The sequence below is a fragment of the Paralichthys olivaceus genome, chromosome 14 (assembly GCF_024713975.1).
Source record: "Paralichthys olivaceus isolate ysfri-2021 chromosome 14, ASM2471397v2, whole genome shotgun sequence".
NCBI lineage: Eukaryota > Metazoa > Chordata > Actinopteri > Pleuronectiformes > Paralichthyidae > Paralichthys > Paralichthys olivaceus.
The window spans coordinates 11,806,487-11,819,940 of NC_091106.1; the positions used below are offsets into that span (position 1 = coordinate 11,806,487).

Here is a 13,454-nt window from a genome sequence, read left to right on the forward strand (position 1 = left end):
GGTATTTATGTGTGTGCACGCATAAGAACACATTATCAGCAGGTGGCTTTTGTGGAAACATTGTGATCTCCAGTTGAAGGTATCTGTTCTCCACAGTCTCTCTCGACCAGTCTCCATGAAAACATCCTATTATCCTATTCCTTATTGTCTTCATCCAGCAGGAGCCAGTTCTCCGTGCGTCTGTTTCCTTCTGTCAGACTTCTTTTCTCCGTCTCTCATCCCTTTATCATGTCAGATCTAGTTAGAGCATGTTTTTGTTTCTACGTCTCCGTTGTATTTTTATGTCCTGTTTCAGTTTTAGTTACAAAAAAAATCCAGCTCAACATTGTGTCATGTTTTTTCTTTGCGAATTCTACCTCATTTGGCGCGATAACGATCTTTGTTGACGCAAAGCTGCTGCTCCTCCACTTAATCCGCAAGCTGTGATGTAGCAGAAACACTGCTGATCTCATGATGTGTTGCTGATGTGTCAGGAAGCGAGTCAAACACGGATACCGCTGCATCACCGCATGTGGACTAAGTGGGGTAGCAGTTGTTCTGTGGTTGTAAGAAACAAATAGGTAAGAAAATGTCACCCTTCGAGGAGTCTGACAAGCAAATCAATGTATTTCCTTATAAATGCATCAAGTGAAGAAATTTTGAATCAGGGTTACACAACTTTATTTCTCAGACATGATGAGGTATTTTTCTTTGTTTCAGCCAGTATCAGGAGAAAAAAAAGAATATATATATAAAAGTACAGTTGAACATGTGCACATACTTTAAAGTGTTTCAGAAGAGCAAAGCTTGCTGCAGAGTGCAGTGTGTTCCAGGTTGGACCGTAGAAATATTATCTGATCCCTGGAGAAAACTTTCCTCATGCCTCCTCTCTGTAAGGATTTTATTTCAAGTGTCATCTTAAGTATGCTTTTTTATGACAGCGCGTTTCAAAAGACCCTGTGAAGGAGACTTAACAGACATCGCCCTTCCTCACTGCTGAGGAAAATATTTGCGAGGGTGCCTGCAAGAGGTCAGGAGAAATATCGAACAGCTGTCTGCTCAAACAGGTGCTTGAGCATGTCAGGTAAATTCTACTTCATCCCTTTGATCAAATTAAAATTCAGATGACAAATAATTGAGTTGAGGAACAAGTCGTCTCGCGGAATGTATTTTCCCTCCCACCGACCAAGAATCTAATTATCGAATCATGTCCAATTGGCTGTTTACAATGCTGGAAAGCATTACCAAGGCAGATCCTCTATAAATAATATCTCTTAAACCCAGTGGTCCTTTTTTGTTTTAACAAAGGATGAAGTGCACTAAATTCTCTCAGAGAACTGAAGACTGCCATGGCAACAGAGCCTCATCAGTGGCTTTCTGTTCAAGTGTATTTGCATACCAACAAGCACTTGAATTAAAATGTCCTGCAAATAACTTACAAGGGATGAAATTTGAGCGATGCGTGTGGCCACACAGCTTATTGTTCCGGCTGACAGGGATATCATAAGCTAACTGATCAATTATTCATGATATATCTGGTACTCATTAGATTAAAAATGTAGTTCCTCAATAATTCATCCAGCGCGTGATGTGATGTGCTGTTCTAGCGCCTCAGCCTTTAAATGGCGTGAGATATGGCGAGTATCAACTTTATGCATTTGTAATTAACATATTCCGATTAGTCTGCAAACATTACTACAATTTAGTAATCAAAGAGATTGCCTCTGGAAAATGAAAATAACCTTTTGTCACCCCACACATCAAGTTTTTGATTAAGCCAATCAAAGCTCAAGTATTTTATCCACTGTGCGTCTTCCCCTCGTCTATTCACGCTCACCTTTTACTGAGCCACAAATATCACCTACCTGTTTGAAGCTGGTCATTTTTACTCATTTATCTACAATTACTTGTGCGTCAGTTCTCTAACTTGGCACCACTTTTTAAGTCATAAAAAGTTGCCTAACAGTGATGTAAGGAGATATAAGTGTTTATTGATGTGCTTGTTTGCAACTACAACACTCCTGCTGTGGATAAGTGGAGGCTGGTATATGAACTGATGATGAATAACACAGTGTGACAATACTGTGTATTAATGCAATGATAATAAGAAACATTCAAAATCTGCTCAGAATTACAACATAGTGAGTAATAAATCATTTAGTATTACCTCGTTACCTCCTAAAACGTTATGTATTTGTTTTGTTTGTTTGTTAGTATGCAGAACTACTGGACGGATTAGCACAACAAAGGATGCAATATGGGTACGGACTGAAGCCATTGTATGTTGGTGCAGATTCAAATAAATTGGACTTGTTTCACTTTCTCTGCAGTGTTTCCCACAGAATTGATTCAGTCTATGGCAGTAGAGGGGGTGCATGTGCACACACATAAACGTTGCTCTCTTTTTATTTATATCTGTATTGTATGTAAAACACTTTGAGAGGCATATCTTGTATGAGAGGTGCTATACAAATTGAATTAAGTATTAGTATTAGTTGACAATGTCAAAGAAAGGGATGAACAATTCCTGTATCTGCCCCAAAGGTTTATGGGTTCTTTCTTGGCCCTGTCATAATGTCCTTTGCGGAAACAATGAGACATTAAGTGGAATTAAATATTACCATTAACTTTATGCCTCTGAGGAGAAAAGTTTATTCTACAAGGATGCCCTTTGTATCTCTTGCAATTGCAAACACATGTCGGGTAAACCCTCACACCGTACTGATCCTTGTATGTGCGGTTAATTATTGGCTGGTTCCAACACATCTGAAGAGAATTGTTGTTTACCCAGTGCAGGAAGTGAATAGTTTCAGGGTCAAGACTGTTGCATTGTATTGTACTGTTTGTGATTTTCTTCGTATAATGAGCTATTTGCTGTGTCTCTGTTTGACAGAACCCACGTTACCCTTGCTGTACTTCAAATGAAATGTCATGCACGACACAAATAGATAAATCCTCACCGAACCACAACTAGCAGATTTGTAGACATGTGAAAAGTATCTATACTCATATTTAACATCATCTCAAAGAGTTTACTGCTGCTCGAGGAAACTATTTTGTGTATCCTTCCATCCATTTATCAATTTTCTATACCCACTTATCCTGTGCAGGAACGTGGAGCGCCGCAGCCACGGATAACTAGACAGCAGCCTCTCACAACCAAGACACATTCACACTCGTGCCGAAAGATATATTCACACTTACATTCACATGAATATGCAATTTAAGGTGTCTACTTCATCTTACCTGCTTTTTTTTGTGCAGGAAACTGAGCCATAATCCAAGATGTGTGTGTCACCCCCACATTTAAAAACCAAACAGTGAACAACAATTTAGCAGCATTGAAAACAAAGAAACATGGAAACTTCACCAGGAGTCGCTCCATTAAACATTTGATCCTTCCTCCTCTGAGTTGTCAAAGATTATACAGTTGACATCAGTTCTGTTGAGTGCATGAAAACTGATCCATGACGGTTATTTTGACAACAATGGTCACAGTTGGCAGTATCATTGTGTAGCTTATGTAGTAAAACATCTTGAAATTGACATTAGCATACAATTGACATGTTCTACTGCATCATAAAGCATTGCTTTTGTACCTAAATACATCCATGTCTAACAATGTTCAGCTCTAGTGACAGAATGTAAATATTTCATTCTGAGAAGGCAGTTTTTCAAGGAGCAAAATAACATCCTCCAGTGCTGCTGCTCAAAACACATTATTAATTTATGGATTTGAAACCCCACCAATGATTCCTCTATCTGATATTATACCTTTCAAAGTTACACACATCTTAGAGCATTTTATAAAGTCCCGGTCTCGCATAATTCTTTGCATGCTAGATCACCCTCCTCCTCTTGCCAGGAGAGCAGCCACATGTTTATGAATAGAGGCAGAGAAAATCTTGTAAGATTTCTGGTTATAAGTTTTCTGACTGCGTTACTAATCATCTGCCTTCTTCTGTTATTTTTCAGGGGGCCTGTGTTTACCTCTAGCAAAAAGATGTGAAGTCGCTTCTGCCTCTGCCGCAAGCGACTAAGATGAATAACTATAGATTCTTGTTTTTCTCGCCACTTTCTGCACATTCATTCAAATGCTTGGGTTTCAGCAGATCTCGTATATCACAGGTTTTCCATCACGTTTACTCGTTACAAGATTTCAGCCCTTGTGCATTGTGGGGCTGCTTATTCTACCCTCACTGCTCTCCGTGTGTGTTCAGCAGGCCGCTGTGCGAGCTTGTAAAGCATCTGGACATGTTGATATAATGTCATGGTCCATTTTCACCTCTGGCTCTAATTATGCCTCCCTCCATGTCTGTGCGTTTAGCGATGCCGAGGACTGGTTCTGCGAGTGCCCGCCGCTGTACACGGGCAGGCTGTGCCAGTTCGATGCCTGCGAGCGCAACCCCTGCGGTCACGGAGCCACATGCATCCCAAAGTCACCGTTGGAGGTCGTGTGTCTCTGCCCCTACGGAAGACAAGGTCTACTGTGTGATGAATGTAAGTGTTACAAAGAAAAGCTCCTGCACAGACGATTGCAGCGTAGATTTAGCAGCTTAAGAGAGGGGGATCTACAAACTGTTCGTGAACAAGAGCCTCAAGCAGTTGGTAGAGTGAGAGTCTGTTGTCAAGTTAAAGGATTAATGAAACTAAATTCTGCTGAAAAGGCAGAAACATCTTCCTCCAGCAACAGTTTTAATAATCCAAGCAAAACTCATGGCTGCAGCGCTTATTATTCCAAAATACTCTTTTAAGCTCTGATTACCTGTAATTTTAGCATTGTGTGGCACAGTTATTTTTTTCTAAAAATGCTTCTGCTGTACCTGAGCAGGATGTGGATGTGATTTCACATTAAATGTAAACATTAATTAGCTATATATCTTTATAAGACAATACATGGAACATAAACGATCTCTCTATATCTATCACACAACTCCACAGCTATAACAAAAGATTTGATCAAGGGTCACGAAATGCTGACTGACTAATCGAAGGCTTATCTGAGCCAAGTCATTGAATATTTATAATTACAAGCAGCAGTTGTTGAACTGGCTAACAGAATACATAAACCTTTGAAAAGACTATAGCATGAAATTCTGTCCCTATATTTGTGGTCCCCAGAAGATGATGAAGATTCCCTCTGCCATCAAAATGTCCATTCTCCCAATATGTTTGTTTATGACCTAATACTGTGCTTTGTGTTAAGTCTTAATTTTCAAATCTTAACATGCTGACAGTAAATCAATCATGATGTTTCATCATGAAGTTTTTATAGCATCAAAAACGAATTAAAACTTACAGAACAAACATGGACAGAAACTTTGATACATGTCCTATCTGCTAACATGGAGGAGGGAGGGTTTTTTTTCAGATCTATACTGCAGCCAGTCACCAGGGGGCAATCAAGAGACAGAGCTACTATCATTACTGTCTTGAAAAGGTCCCAAAAAGCTAACAAATGACGATATTAATGAAAATACTTGTTTAGAACGAATAAGAATATCTACCCAACAGAGAAATGATTTGGGGCTTCACATGCTGCCGTTCTCAGAAACAAAGTGTCTTGCTTGACTAAACTGACTGGAGGAGCAGCAGGGTGCTTGGCATATAAGTCATTCAGCCATGCCACAGCCCCTGTCAGACTCTCAGCACCCGTTCACCACACAGAGTAATCCAACCTTCCGGTGTCACACCAAGTTTACTGCTGGTGTTTGAATTTTTATCCTGATATCGTCAGATAAGATCAAAGGGAAAAGTGACAACTCCTAAAGTCTCTCTGCCTCTCTGCTTTTTTGTTTTTTTAACTTTTCCTCACGTGTTAGCAAAATACTCAGACAGTATATTTTTTTTCTCTGCACACAACATGAAACAGTGATATTTCTTTCTATATACAATATTTTCAGTTCATGGTTCCCATGTGCATTTTAATAGATAAGGATTGTCAGTGAACAAGCAGGAAAAGGAAGGCTAGGAAGTGGTATTGATGCCTCAAGAGTTCAGGGCATGAAACATTAATGGATATTTAGGTTAACTTCACTCAGAATTATTAATGGTCTACCTCTGTACACAAGTTACCCTTACTACCTCCTACAGATTTATATATACGGCTGAAAACAATATACTGCGTATGAAATGTACAGTTATACTGGCACAGCACTACCACTCGCTTATGTGATTATCATTTTAATTCCAAATGATGTCAGGTCTGAGAGCACAAAGCAAGAAAAAATGATGCAAGCCGCATAATAAACACACAGGCAGCTCAGTGCACAGTTATGTAATGCAATCTTGTTTAGTACATTATATTTTCAGATATCTCTTACAGAGTCCATTCAACGGATTTTAATGCTCATGCTTAAACACAGCGCAGCACTATTCTGCATCAGCATATCAGTTTAGTATTGATTTAGTGGAATTTCTTTTAACCTTGTTCCAAGACGGGGGGAAAAGAATAGAGTAGCAACGTACACTATGATGCATCTCTAATGCAGGAGATGTGATGTTTCCCCCAGCTGCTCCGTGGCAGCTTAGATGTGGCACACTATATACATGCAGTTTTTGGCAGAATGCGTTTCGCAATCTGGTGCCACACGTCATTCTGTTTTTCCCCCCGCCGCACCGATAACTTTACAGCATATTACACAAATGCCCAGCAGAGTAGAAATACTGTGAAGTATTATTTCACCGAGTATGTTAAAATCCATGGATGCATTTCACAGAGGCAGCCCAACAAGCGCGTTTGTTACTGTATTTGAAAATAGTTGCACATGTGTTACTAACAGAAACAAGTACGAGTACGAAAACATGCATGTATTGTTACATCTGTACACCATTATGAGAATAGAGCCGGTCTCATTCCACAGATTCTCCCTTCTCTCTCTTCACAGTGCCCAAGGTCAGGTTATAGATAAAGGGCCAACCAACAGTACATTGTAGTCTCTACGCTCTTGGACTGTCATATCTAATTCAGATGCCTCAGACAGAGAGGTACCAACTTCATCTCTTTTGCATATCTCACCAGTGGCAAGACCTAAGGACACAATGTGATTTGTGTATGCATACTTTAGGCTTAACTATCCAATAGGGTGTGAACAACTTCATGTAATGTAGAGAGTGACAGCAATTCTTGCCATTTGTGGATGTGCTGTAAGAATGGGGGACGCCAGTAGAGGAAGATATATGGGAAGGCTGTGTGAGACATCTTGAGAATTTCTCATGTTACTCTGTTAGCATTTGTGTATTGTTGCACCTTCTGGTTTCCTTGTTGCATCAAGTCCACAAAATCTTCTGCATAAGACTTTAGCTGCTGACTGAGTTCTCCTATCATCAGCTTCCAGGAAACTTCCATCACATGTATAGCTGTATGATGACTGCTGATGCAACATGCACAGAGGTTGTTCAAATAGTGGTTGAATGTGCAAACAAATTATAAATTATTATAAATTTACCATGTGACATACTGTATATCCAATCTCCTCATACGTCCTTTCAGTTATTGATTGTTAAATCAACTCGGCTCAAGGTTAAGCCTGCCTGCAGGATAATTTCCCAAAATATGGAGCTTTAAAGTTTTATTATCCATATGTCGGCATGGGCACTTTTAATGTGCACGTTTTGTGGACGTGTTGTTTAAACTGTATTTGTCCTTTCCCTGTGTTACTATCCCATATATTACAACATGGTGACAAAATTTTACAATGTAATGGTACTTACTGTAGCATCATTACAAACTGTGGGCTCAAACATGTAAAGACAATGTACAATGAAGTCTCACAAAAGTAGAAATTAAAACAGCTGTTTTGTTGGATTTTATTTGATGTTACAGTTCATGTTATTATGTCCACCTATTCTATTATGTGTATTAAGACAGATCAGAAATATTAATAGAATTATCATGAGATAACATATTAGGGCCAAGAAATATCAAAATAAAAATGTCAGGAATGTTTGGTAAATATCAGGATGATTGATTTATTGTTTAAAGTCAGATTTTTGCTCCTGACTGATATTGTTTTATATCATATATATTTAAAATGTGTTGTTATGAATTATCTGAAATCAGTTTATGTCAGTTCTGATGATGAGTTTGTACAACAGGCTCAGTGTTAGAGTAAATATTCCATCATAAACACATTCAAGGTCATTTCATTTTCTAATAATGGCTCAAATGTTCATATCTGGTCTGAACAGGTGGGAGAAGCAGATATTACAGAGCCTAAAGGGTCATCATGTACAGTATGTGATCAATCCACACACAGCACAGCTTCTCAAATAATCTCATCTCCTCCATTGAAACAATGGACAAATACAGCTCTGCCAGACTAGAAATGACAACAGGAGCGTTTCCCAGCTTTATTAATAATTTAGCAGCCAAACAGAGCTGAGGGCAGTCGCAGAGGGGGAGCTCTGAGCCCCTCTTAGACATTGCCCGGGGCTGCAGGAGAGTATGCGAGATGTCTTTGCAGTGAAGACGAGCAGACGAGCGGTTGTGTGCTGGAATCGTTACTCTTACCATAAAACACACACACACACACACACACACAAACACCAACACACCAACACAGAGGGGTGTAATTTTGAATGAATTCAAAATTGCCTCGCACAGAATGAATGAATGAATTTACGTTGAGTCCCCAGTGTAAAATCAAGTGGATGGGGTTTGCTGGAATGGAATACATGAGAGAGCATTATTGAATCGACCACGCGTTCTGAATAAGTAAACTTGAGAGTGCAAATGAGTCACAGGGATTATGGTGCTGTCCGTGTGATCACTGGGTATGAAGCAGCGCCTGCTCGCCAGAACCCTTCCTAAACAGGGACTAATGAAAATAGAGAAGGACTGAAGAGGTGATGGTATTTGAAAACAGGTCATCATCTAACAGCATTCAGAATGGGGGGAAAAAAAGTCACTAACCCCCTTTGTAAGTGTTGTGTAGCAATAGTGCCCTCTTTTGGTAACATGTAAAATAAAAGATGAATCAGAGCTTCTGCTTCACTTTTTAAAACAAATGTGATATTTTTTTTTTTTTACTGTGTTGAAATCTGTGTTTGCTTCACAGCCATCAACGTAACTCGAGCCAGGTTCAGTGGAAGCGACGAGTTTGGTTACACCTCCTTCGTGGCTTATTCCTCCGTCCCGAGCCTCAGCTTCTTCTACGAGTTCAGCCTGAAGTTCACGCTCGCCAACAACTCATCTGCCGTGAAAGACAATCTGATCCTGTTCGCTGGGCATAAAGGACAAGGTCAGCTCAGCGCCAGCACCTGCGCAGCAATTTAGAATAATTCTAACGGTCAAATGAAAAGATGGGGGGTGGGCAACTTTGGGACGTCTTCTTAGTTGGATTTCAGGTGTCAAACTCCATTAAGGGTTTTAAAAAGAAATGCAATTGCTGCTCTGAGAGGTTCTCACCCGCTGTGGATGGTAATGTGCTACCTAATAGATTTCCACTCTCCTCTGAGGTCCTCTAATCAAGAGGGTTCCCTGAGGATTTTGAGAAATGAATAGTTTTCTTGCAATTAAAACATTTCTTGTTCTTGACTTTCAAAAGAAGCTTGTGTTGACATCGCACAGATAAAATAAACATGTGAGCACAGGCATCTCCAAAGTATGAGAGCTAATTGCCTTAAACAGACTTTGAGGTGTCGCTGCACTGTGATGCTGTCAGCAGCCATCACTTTAAATTAGGATCTCCTTTTCTGCAGGGTCAGATTTGGTAGCAGGTAACCACCGTGTCATTGTTATCGGCGTATTTCATCAAAAGGAGGAGAAGGGAAAGAAAGCAAAGGAGAGAAAAAAGAACAATCTTGTGGATCCTCCTGCATTTGTTTTCCCGGGAGAGTACAATTCATCATGGTGGAGGCAAAAACAAAACAAGAGCAATATGAATAATGAAACACTTGTCAGGAGAGTGAGCAGCGCTGTTGGTAATGGTGCAAAATTCAAAGGAACAATATGGAATAGATGGAATATGAACACCTTACGTGGTAATTGGTTTAATGAACTTGCATCTGTGATCGCTGACAACAGGGAAGGAAGCAGAGTTCATTTATTGAAGGCAAGTTACACCAAATTAAACGAGGCAAAATATATCATAAATCATATGGGAATGTGAATTTCACATTTTGGGGAATGGTTGTGTTGATTGTCTCAGATGTTATTTGCTTTTCATATAATGTGTTTTTACTGGAGGCAGAAAAAACTTTCTGTTGGAGATTTTTATGGTGTTCAGCTGGAATTCGGACATAAGTCATTAAAATACAAAGCTAGTTAGTACAGGACCCTGAACCTCACCCTATAGCCATCGCTTGTTTTGTTGGTTTAAGCTGTCTGGCCGTAGATACATGATGTGCCGGACAAATAGTTACCGAAATTCATATGTGACGGCTGCCGTTGGCTTTTTAACATCATTTATTGTGATTTTAATTTATTGAGATCCTGCAGTTTTTTGTGCTTTAGGTTTTTAGCGTTTCTATGTTATTGTATTGTCCATCTCTTATGTTCAGCTCAAGGTTTGTGTGGATGTTGTTTGTGTGAATGCAGCTGTCCATACTACAAATTGCCCATCAGGGACAATAAACACATCCTTGATCCTTGATACAAAACACCCTCTGACTGGAATAATCTTTTACCTCTCTACGTTGCTTCAGGGCATCTTTCTTTTCTTGTCTCAGAATAACCTGTGAAGGTTTTTTTATTTACTTTTCCTTGAATTAATTTTTTGTTGTCCAGTTGCTGAGGCCTGGGTGAGTGGGTGGGTGAGTGGGTGGGTGAGGCTGTGCGAATTATCTGTATATTTGTATTTGTAGTATATGTCATGTTGCTGTTTGTACATATTTTAAATGTTCTATTTATATTAATGAGACCCCCTTGTCCTTTCAAAAACAGTCTTTAAATGTTATCGTATGTTTTGAGTCTGCTGTGCTAACGACAGTCCTTTCATGTATTTTGCAGGAGACGATGGTGATGACTTCTTTGTGTTGGGACTACGAAGCGGACGAGTTGTGCACCGATTTAACCTCGGATCAGGTGTAGCAACTGTAGTCAGTGACCGACTGAACCAGCAGGTCAACATTCACACAGTCACATTTGGGAGGTCCAAGAAAACAGGATGGCTGAAGGTGATTGGATGATTGGAAAATTAATGCTACTATACTTTATACTGATGAATGAGAATTCAAAGGAAAACACATAGTAAGGTTTAATTACCTCTACAGGCATCTTGAATATTTCAAATGAAACAATCTGGGAAGGAAATTGACAGAATAAAGTATGTAACCAGGTACTGCAAACACTAATTGTAAATATATGTATCTTTATAATATATATATATTAAAAAGATAAACTAATGTACAGATTGAATAAGATACCGCTGGCATATTCCAGACCAGTGCTTCCCAAACTATGGGTTGGGACCCCCTGTTGGGATCATGAGGGGGGGGGGGGGGGTCACATGATTTCCAGAAACAATTTGAAAATGTAAATTTATATAGATAGATAAAAGATAAAAAAACAGCAGTTAAACATATAAAACATTCCTCAACCAACTCCTCAACCAACTTCAGTGATAATGGGGGTCCCAAGACAGGTTGAAATGTTTATCGCCCTGGTCTAGACAGACAGGATGTTTGCTGAATACAATAGGAATTATTTGCCAAAGAAAATTGGGAACCTTTATTCTTTAACATATTTCTCATTAGATTTCATCAATCTCTCCTGTGGCCCCTCCTTCCACTCATTTATTTTCCTTTGTCACCTCAGTGGTTAGATTCAAATAGCATATTCACACAAACACTACGTATCCTGTGTCCTTGGTTTGTATATGCTGTTATATTGAGGTGTATGTTTCCTCGGGCCACATCAGTATTCCTTTTATCAACACATAATTTAGTTCCAGTGGTCAGTTACAGCAGGATGTTCGCTTAATGTCAGAGTGGTTGAAAAATCCACAGGAATGGTGAGATGCTGCTGAGTTCCCCGCAGGGCCGAGATCCCCGGGGAACCTGCACCTCGAAGAGTTTAGTCTGTCCAGAGGCGAGAGCGTTGAACTAAACTGTCGTAGCTACTGAGGCTAATAAGTGTGCACTGACTGAATAACTCAGCGATCCAAGGTCATACATTGTGTAAAGTTTGGCAGATTTCTTTTAAAATAAATTGTGCTCCCACATGGACGCCTTCAGATGCAAGTACTGACGTTTTTCTGTCTCTCTCAGGTTAATGGTCAACGTAACAGGACGGCATCGTCTCCCGGACCCCTGGTGGGCCTCAATGTTTTCAACCAGCTCTTTGTAGGTGGATATAATGAGTACACCCCTGAACTGCTGCCACTTGGCTCCAGGTTCCGTCAGGGCTTTCAGGGTAAGACCGACTACAGCTTCATTACGGCCCCAGCGCTGCTGAGCCCTTGGGCTCGGAGCTTCTCTCAGGATGTCTGTCTCTTTGTAAGCAGAGGGGAAGGTGTGTAATGAAAAGGGAGTTACAGGCTCGAACTGTGTATGAGGCCAGAACAGAGCTCCGAGGTTGATTGTATCTTCACCCTTTAATGACTTCACACACGGCACAGTTGTGTGTTGGCTGCAAATCCACTCCCGACGCTGATAAGTTGCTTGAACCGGGATGCCATACAAATAATCTTTGTCATCAGCAGCATCGTTTGTGCCCTCTCTCTCAGGTGTAGGAATATATTCTGGAGAGCATTCATTGTGCCTCGCTAATGTGCCGAGCTGTGGAGCAAAATTGCCATAACCGTAATGATGACAACAGCTATGAATATCATCATAACCATATTCAGCAGCCTCTGCACTATAGCAATGGAGCTTGTTATTATAAATGTCGTGGCAGATCCATTTGAGGTGAACAAGAGCTTTTTAGGTTTTGGACACCGGAGGGATTTGTGTGTGTTTGCTGATTCATCATCATAAAATTAATTTCCCCCCGCTTACCAAATAAATCCTCTAAAAAAATCAAATCAGCTATGGGGAAGCATCCATTTGCCCCCTGCGCATCACGCCGCAGCAGTCGGCTGTCTTCGGTAAGCACTACCTGAGCCCAGGCGACACCGGTGGAACCATAACCTTCCTGCTCGGGGTGTAATGAGAACTCATGAGCGTCTAATCAGATCTGTGTGACCTTCCTCAAGCTCTAATCATGATGGCTGCCAGTGAACACACTGATAATGCACTTCACTCCCAGTTATCAACAGATCCACTCTCCCCTGTGGAAAGGTGGCAGCGGAGGAGCTGTGGCTGCTGGAGAAAAAAAAAATCAGTCACTCTATTGAGCCTGTTGATCAAATAACAAGACATGGGGAACTTTGCATTAGTTGAACTTGTCGATTTAAAGCTGACTCATTTTTTATTTAATTTATAAATCGCCTTTTGCAACCTAGTCTTTGTTTTTAAAATACTGCCATAGGAAACCAGCAGAATATATCATTTTGACTGAAACTACTTGAAAGTTTTCCAAGGAAATGATTCTG

General features: G+C 40.2%; 1 protein-coding gene across 3 annotated transcripts in view; it reads left to right on the forward strand.

The window, feature by feature from the left end:
• Positions 1-13,454, forward strand: part of eys (eyes shut homolog) — a 188,816-nt gene that overhangs the window by 171,114 nt on the left and 4,248 nt on the right. For all 3 annotated transcript variants that reach the window (XM_069538391.1, XM_020092694.2, XM_020092703.2), the window contains 4 exons: positions 4,307-4,479; positions 9,039-9,221; positions 10,931-11,097; positions 12,190-12,334. In XM_069538391.1, coding sequence (XP_069394492.1) covers positions 4,307-4,479; positions 9,039-9,221; positions 10,931-11,097; positions 12,190-12,334 — 668 coding nt within the window. The remainder of the gene's footprint in view (positions 1-4,306; positions 4,480-9,038; positions 9,222-10,930; positions 11,098-12,189; positions 12,335-13,454) is intronic.